The following is a 9062-nucleotide window of genomic DNA, read 5'->3' as shown; positions in this document are numbered from 1 at the left end:
TGTGGAGTATTTGAAAATGAAGAGAACCAGAGAGGAGAGAAGAAATAAGAGGGAGAGGTGCGGTGATATGACCTTTATAGTCGTTGTCGCCACCATCTTCCTCGCTTTTGTTTATATGTTTATTTTCAGATGAGATTTGCACATCAAAAGTCTTCTTTTTTAAGTTGATGTTCTTCGTTGCTTGTTGTGGTTAAGCTGAAAGATGAAAGAGAAATGTTTTTGAAAGTTCAAACATTGAGAAGAAAATAAGAAAATCATAATGAATATCTGTCACGTGTACAATAAAAAAAATTCTTTTTTTTTCCTTGTTGTTTTAAATAAAAAAATGAAACTTGTTCATATTTTTGGAAAAAAAAAATCAAAGAATTTCTTTTGTAGGTATATGATTGTTTTTATATGTTGTTTATGAAATGAGATTTTGTTGTTGGCGCATTTATGAATTACGAGTATATTTGGATGACTGTAATTTTATATAAAAATGATTTGTAAAACTGCAAGGAAAAAATAAATTTTTTAGATGCTAATGTAAAAATAGCTTTCTAACTAATTTCTTTTTAAATAATAAAAAATAGTAGCCAAAGAAAAAACAAGGTTGTGATATGAAAAATAAAGCAGTAAAAAAACTACCCCAATAAACCTAAGGGTCTATTTAAGGCATTTTTATTAATATTACACTATTATATATTTAATTATGCTATTATCTATTTTTTAAATAGACATATATTTTATTAATTCAAAGTAAGAAAAACATGTTACATAAGAATTGATAAGTAAAGAAAACTGAAATACTAGAAAAAAAAAAAATACAAAGAAACCAAAGCGATAAACCAGATTAAAAAGCAATAGATGACCGCAGAACAGTTGCGTAAAGACTATAAATAAGCTCTGAACTTAGGTAGTCCGGTAGAGAATCTGAGAAAACATCTAACTCTGGTTGCCCGAAGACATCAAAGAGTATTCAACGTCAGGCTTCATCATTGTTCAGGCAAGAAAAACCTCCGTCCGAACCTGACAAATAAATTGAGCGTGGATTGCCGCTTAAATTCATGAGACTGTTAGCAGAAAAGTTCATGCTGCAAGAGAGGGTTCTGCACACAAAAGCTCTAGGATGTTCCCACCAAACTACAAGCACAGAGGGACTATAACTAGGAATACCCTTATTTCCATTTAGAAGTCTTTATTTTCACCCTTTCATAATGTCACACATAATGGAAATAACACTTAGCTAGTGAGAAAACTGTGGCTATTCCTTTACCCCTATATGATATATAGTTCATTAAACAGTAAGAATTGCTAAGTTTATCTTTATTCTCCCCGGTAAGCTCCAATGAATTCAATAGCCTGAGAGACATTGGGTCTGAGAGAAAATCTTGCAATTTGGGAATCAGTCGCAACTAATACTTGAAGAGTATTGCATTCAAAAAATAGATGAGTTATAGTCTCTGTGTTATTTGACAAAATAATCAAGTAGGATTAGCAATATAAATTCCTTTTTGGATTAGAACATCAGCAGTTTTAGCCTGTCTAAAAGAGCAATCCATGTGTATATAGAGTATCTCGAGAGTGCTTCTTATGCATATAGGTTAGACCAATCACTAGGTCTCATTCACAAAAAACTACATGTAGAAGGTCTTTATAAGTAGCATTAGATTTCCATCCAGGTTATGTAATTTGACTGTCCCGATTCTATAAATGGATGTCCTATAAACTCCCTGTATCCTCACTAATGGCCTGGTATACACCAGTACACATATGAATCGAGTTACCAATAGTAATATTTTTTCATGCCTTGAATTTGTGAGATAGACCTAGAAATAAATTGCTAAGCTCTCTTCCAAAGCACCAGTGATCCCATAAGATAGAGGCTTTGCTAGATATTTGTGGAGTAAAAATAAATTTATTTCTCACCATAGCTGTCGTTTCTCTAACACTTTTCCAGGAATTTAGAGGCTTGGGAGTTATATTTGTTCCAGAGAATTATACCTGGCCAATAAAAATCAGAAAGAGGATTTCCCATGTTTACATTCTTGTGGGCCTCCGAGGAGCACCGCTCGCGGGGTTCGAATGCAGAGGGTACGGCGCACTATCCCGTTAGGACAAAACGATCGAAGGCCTCTTGCGCTCGACACGAACGGGTCGAATGGTGGGCAGTTGGATCGCGCATCGAACTGACCCATTGGGGATAGATGCTGTCGCCAGCACACCCCGATGGGTAGTAATATTACACTACCTAGTGCACGGGTTTCCCCCACCCGATCCAAGAGATCGAGTGGGGTTAAAATGATTACGGGGCCAAGTTTCCCACGGGCGCAAGCCCCGGGTTTAATTACCATCCCGGCGCCGGAGCCTGAGAAGACTCTCGATAAGGATCATACATTATCTTTTCCAAATTATTAGCACAGGGTATAGACTAGGGAAATCCTACTCAAAGGAAGAAGTCTCAAAGAGGGCATCAATCAACTGCATGGGCTCATACGCATTTAAAGGCTCTAGGGTACTAAATAAAACTGGATCTCTCTCTGTGTGTGTTATGATTTTTTTATAATACTTAATTTTTTTATGTTATTATAATAGAATTATTTTTTTATTAATTTATAACATAAAGTGATTAAATGATTAATTCTTCTTCAATTAAATTTAAGATTTTAGCAAATTTAAATATTTTTTATTTGCAATTGAAATAAATTATATATACATATGTAATTAATTATTTTAATTTTAAAGATATAATAATATAATATTATCTTTACTGCGTGTTTTTTAATAATAAATTTATAATCATGGGTGGAGCTACAATGGGGGCCTTAATCAGGGCGAATTCTTATGTCTGGTCACCTGACGTCCGGACATCCAATCCTGACGCGCCATGTCACCCGAATACACTGGGGTCCGGTGTATTTGGGTGATGTGGGGCATCTGAATTGATGTCCGGACGAATCTGGACACTTGACGTAATAATTTGCCCTTAATCAGGCGAGCTTAATGGCTGAGTTACCTCTGCTAATCACTCCCTCCATTTAAATCTATTCAAACTTTGTCACCTCCTCCATCTCTTTACCCTCCTCTTCCCTCATTTCTAGCTTATTCTTCTTTAGTTCAATCGTGTTCAAGCTAATATGCCTTTAATCTTCCAAGCTCCTACGCCAATGGCGCCATTAGAGACGTTTCTTATCGAAAACAGTGAGAGGAATCCTTCTATGATGAAGGCGGATCATACTGAGCTTGGATTTGGTGAGATTAATGAGTTCTGTGCAGGCTTCCTTACAAACAATGGAGATACTTCATCCATCAACACCTCGGAGATTAGTAGCAGTAGTACTGTAGAAGCTAAAAGAGCGAAGAGCAGCGGTAGTTCTGTGAGAGGGCAATGGACTACGGAGGAAGACAAGTAATTATTCTTCTAATCTACAAAATGTTTTTCTAATTAAAAGCTTCCGATATTAATTTGGAGATTATTGCAGTTTGTTGGTGAGATTAGTGAAAGAGCATGCAGTAAGAAAGTGGTCGCAGATTGCAAAGAAAATGGCTGGAAGGATTGGCTAGCAGTGTAGAGAAAGATGATATAATCACCTAAGGCCTGGCATCAATGCATGATCTCCCTGTACCTCCTGCTTCATTTTGTTCATACAATTAATGGCTTCGAGGGCGGATCCAGCTTCTGTTTTCATGATGGACAAAATTTTAGTTAATTAAAATATTAAACAATGACAATAATAATAATGATAAATAATAATATTAATAATTATTATTATTATTATAACAACAAATATTAATAATAAAATAGTTTTTTAAAAAAATTAAACCGATATAATGCCATCAAAATTATAAGAGAAATTTTTTACCATTTATCTTTCAATTTAATATTTATTTTAATAATATAAATTAGAGTATAATGATATAAGTTATGTTATGTTGACACTAGACTTTTACTTAAAAGAATAATATACAAAAAATGAACTAAATGTAATGCTCCTAATCTAACAAAATCATACAATACCTAAGCCTGGAAGAAAATTGGAACTCCGGTCTCACTCGCTCGGACGTTCAGGTCTTCTCCATAGGATATGGATTTGACCAATTGTGAGGTTCCAAATGAATCCTGCCCCAACGTCTTCGTTCCAGACGTTAAAATGAATCGTGAAACGGTCATTCACAAACAGCCGGTTGCCTCCCAGGTGCGTGCGGCTCATCCCACAATTCCATGTTATGATGGTGACGATTGTTATTGAATTAAGAGAGAACTTGAGCATGAAGTGCATAGGGTCAATGTGTCATCTTGCAGGTGTTTAGAAATTCCAACTGCAGCCTCTACCAAACCTCTACATACAAGTTTCTGCACTCCAGGTGCTTGTGGAAATTCCTCAAAGATGCAGAAATCAGATTTATCTCAAATTGAGGTTCACAACCAAAGGTCCGGCTATGGTATTCCACAAACTCCAACGAATGGCCTAATCCTTGGAAAGACAACGGAGAAGGGAGGTGATGGAAAGACAACGGAGAAGGGCCTCTTGAACGGGGAATGCGATTGGGAAGAAAGAATCGCGAAAGCGGAACTGGCCGGATGGGCAAACAGGTTTATGATTGATAAATTTAGGGAAAAAATATTTTTGGAGGGGGGCAAAATACCAAAAATATTCTCAAAATATCAAAAATATTCCCTCTAATACATTTTTTTATTTTTTGAGGGTGGGCATTTGCCCACCCTGGCTTCAACGTGGATCCGCCAGTGACCTATTTATAGCCAAAAGAAGGAACATACTAGGCTACTCAAAACAAAAGAAAGCACTTGTTGACCCATATATCTCAAACCACGTGAGAAAGGACCCCAATTAGCGAATAAAGCATTACGCACCTTGGCGCCATGCGTCACTTGAAAGTTCAAAAAAAAACCTCTGATTGCGAAACAGATTGTGTCGTTGCGATTAGGACGTCGAATTCTGCTAGGTGCTACTGGCCTTCTTAAATGTCGGTTTTACCGGCGGTCGAAACCGCAAAATTACTTAACACCAGCAGCTTGGCCGCCTTTACAGGTAAAGGCGCAGCGAAAATAGAAAACCGGCGGCCTAACGGGGATTATTATACCTCCGATAATTCCGGCGGTCAGTAAATGCTGATTTTCTTGTAGCGTGGACTAAAAATGTGAAAATGTTCTAATAGAAGGAAAGATGGAGTGAAGAGGAAGAGATTTCACTGATCCAAGCACATAAAGGAGCTTGGGAACCGTTGGGCAGAGATAGCCAAGAAAATCCCTGGCCGAAGTGAAAATTAACTCAATAAAAAACCACTGGAACGCGACCAAGAGAAGGCTGAGCTCAAAAAGAAAATGTAGAACTAGAAAAACATCAAGAGGCAAAACCTCTCACCTCCAAGAATACATCATCAAAACCACTGAAGTCCTCAACAACTCCACGGCCACAACACAAACGGAAACATCAGATATAAGTTTCTTGAACTGTGGAGATTACTTGAGCGTAGAACAGAGGTTTTATTTCATGGCTTCGCCTCCACGGTTTCATGAATTGTTTGAAAAAGAAGGTCATATAAGTTCTACTGATGGAAGTAATGGAGAATTTTGTACTGAAGCGTTTCTGTCATATCTGGATGGAGCGCCTGTGCCTTCTGATCAACTTGAGGGATTTCATGGAGAGACAATGGAGGATTATATGGATTTGACAGAGCTGGTTTCATTTTTCTCTAGATATCATTCAACTTAACAGAAAAGATATCCATGGAAATTTATAATATTTGTATGGAACAATTCAAATGGAGGTCATATTGGTTTTCTTTTAGATGGGTCGTCTATGCGATAGAGCTTAGTACGAAATCACTGATGTAGCAGCCATGCATATTGTGACATTTGCAGACTTGCAGTTGAAATTTCATTTTTAAGGATTTCTCCAGAAAATTTTCTACAGAGTGGAGATATATATTGAGTTTATTTAAAAGAATTTGTAATGATTTAAGTCGGGAAATTTTTTAAAATAACTAAGAGTTCCTATTCTCTTAAATGGCTTCAGTTTAATATAAGCGGGGAGTATGCTCTTGCCTTCAACTAGTGCTTCTAAGAAAGCCATGAACCAGAAAAAGCTAAATTGGCCAGATTTAAAAAGAACGAAAGATTGGTTCATAAATGAATTAATCCTAGCCATTCAACCTATTGCATCGAAATGAATGGTCACCCAAATGATATTCAAATATAGCATGTTTATAGTCGAATATGAGATGAATCCGACGAGCTTAAGATCGCTTGATTTCGACATCATTAAGACACTTAAATGCTTGATGATTGCTCTATGATCGAGGGAATCAATATGAGTCATCCGATGGAGAACTCCGAATTTACCTTGAACCTTCTCCTCCATAATTACAGGGAATGTCACTCTCAAAATCTATAAATAGACCCTCTCTTCCCATATGAAAAGGGGGCATGGATCTTTGCAAATTTCGACCTTTGGTTGGAAATTGAAGTGAGTTGTGAGGCTTCAAGGATCCTAGAGTTCTAACCAAGCACCACCACCGATGAACTTCCATAAACTACCGCTCATCCATCTACTGTCGCCGGACCACTGCTCATCCACCCATCGTCGCCAGTTGACTACGGTCCCACCACCATTGCCGTATGCTAACACCGGTCCGTCTAGCCCCCGTCACCCATCATTCATAGTCTTTCGTCGACTAAAGTCCCTTTGACTCCCATCATCTGCCAATTACAGTCCCTCCAATCACCATTGTACGTCGACAACAGTCCATAATACCATCAATGCATGTTGACTACTGTCCCTCAAACCGCCATCACTCATCGACTTTGGTCTCCCCGTCCACTATGTAACCTACCTAGCTACCAACTATGGTCCCTCCGGCCACCATCGCCCACCAAGTAACCGTCGTCGCCCACAAAATACTATATCTTCTTCCACTATCACTTACCAAATATGGTCCCTCTGGCCACCGCCGCCTGCCAACTATGGTCCCACCACCATTGTCATCCATCAAATTCAATCCCACAAAGCACTGTCGACCCCAGACTACAGTCCCACAAACCACCATCGTCCATCGACTATGGTCCCTCCTACCACCGTCATCTGTCGACTATGATCCCTCCGACCACTATTGCCTACCTGACTACGGCCCCTTCGACAACCATTGCCTCTTCGACTATGATTCCTGTGACCTCCATCATCCGATTACAATCCTGCCAACTAAATGAACAACCCAATATTCTCATGAGAATAAATATAAACCCTAACTACATAACATGCTTTATATGATGTACATTGAGCCAACGCCTTCCCCCGAGGAAATGACATCGTTTGTAATCAACAACAAGCACTAATGTATTCATTTCAACTATGTTAAGCCTTGTGATTTTTATGCCTTTTTAAGATTTCAACCTAAAAATTAAAGTCTCTCTTATGCCTATGGCATCCTTCTCCTTTTATCTGTAAGACATTAAGCTCTTTATCTATCTACCATCGTGAATGTTTCAGGACACAATGGTTTGGCGGCGTCTGTGGGAAACACCTCCTGAGTGGAGGGCAACTTTTGTTGCAACCTTGAGAGGTCATTCACATTAACTTCCTAGGCATGGTTAAAGCAAGGTAACCCCCTTATCATGGTCTATTATTATCAAGATGGAAACAAGTCCTTCAATACTAAGAGCAACCTCATTACAATAACAAACATGTATTATTTCTCATCAACTATCAGCCATCACTACATTAATTCAATGGAAAATGATTATTGGTTTCGAGAAATATTTGCATCAATATCAAGAGGTCGTTCACGTCATTGCCTTGAGCATGGTTGAAGCGAGATAACTTTATTGCAACAACATGCAAACATTGTTATATCACCTATAAACCATCAACTATTGTTGCATCAACTCCATGAGAAGAAGATTTATATTAGGGGAAACCTTCATTGTAATATCAAAATATGATTATGGTCAAGCAAGACCCTTAAATATTTTACTTGTCTAATAATGATCTTGCTAGCAACTTTCTATCATAATACTTCTCAGGCTTCAAGTGAATTATCATAATACTTCTCAGGCTTCAAGTGAATTATAAACTCTATATAATCCCAAGCTGGATCTCTACTCCTTAGGCAAGGCCATATATAATATTGACCTCAAAAAGAAAGTAATATTCTAAATATAAATCATTCTTAACCTTTGATTATGGATACACATGGCATTCACCCCCTCTCAATCAATGCATAATAGATCCCACAGGGATTCAATAACCTAGCTCGGATAGGTCAAACATCCTTGGTCGTCTCACTTGGCCTCTCACTACAGGAAAACAGCTCATTTCCGACAGATTTTCCAGCGGAAATAAACTTGGTGGTCTCACTTGGCAATTTTATGACGGATTTTGGCCATTTTCCGACGAAAATGTCCGCCATAAAATGATGTTTTTCCTGTAGTGTCTTCTACATAAATTAACACCATCAAATAACACTTTGGCAAACACCTCAAATAGGTCAAATATCTCTTGTTGATCTCCCTCAACCACTATCTTATAGGTTAACATCATCGAGCAACGCTCGAAAAAATAATCTTAGATAGATCAAACATCATTAGCAGATTTGTACGTCTTAACCTCTATTATGTGGCTCTTCGAAGCATCTTATTCAACTCCTTCTTCAAGGATAGAGTAGAGCCTCGTCACTATCATGTTGACCTCATTTATGTATGAGGTCATCAAGACCTACACATATTGTATCCTGGAACCACTACAGGAAAACAGCTCATTTTCGACAGAATTTTCAGCGGAAGTAAATTCGTCACAAATTCCGACGGAAAATTTCCAACGATTTTCCGACATATTTTTTGACTGGTTTTCCAACGGATTTTTTTCCGAGGGCATTTCCGGCGGATTTCCGACAGAAATTAAGAAAATTAAGTTATATTGTAATAACTTATTGTCAAATTAAATTATTTAAATTAAGTATTTTTTATTTTAAAATATAACTTAAATTATTGAATTTACTAACTTAAATTATTAAATTTAATAACTTAAATTATAATTTAATTATTTAATAACAAAAAATCAAATGGT

General features: G+C 37.4%; 1 protein-coding gene across 1 annotated transcript in view; it reads left to right on the top strand.

Moving 5' to 3' along the window:
* LOC110095673 (probable F-box protein At2g36090) overlaps positions 1 to 2172 on the top strand; it is a 3037-nt gene extending 865 nt beyond the window's left edge. The window contains exon 2 of the mRNA XM_028700377.1: positions 1974 to 2172. Within this exon, the coding sequence (XP_028556210.1) occupies positions 1974 to 2172 (199 nt within the window). The remainder of the gene's footprint in view (positions 1 to 1973) is intronic.
* Positions 2173 to 9062: the final 6890 nt, after the last annotated feature.

This window comes from Dendrobium catenatum, unplaced genomic scaffold, assembly GCF_001605985.2.
Source record: "Dendrobium catenatum unplaced genomic scaffold, ASM160598v2 fragScaff_scaffold_1504, whole genome shotgun sequence".
NCBI lineage: Eukaryota > Viridiplantae > Streptophyta > Magnoliopsida > Asparagales > Orchidaceae > Dendrobium > Dendrobium catenatum.
Note: the sequence above shows the minus strand (reverse complement) of the source record. Positions and strands in the feature narration are given on the sequence as shown.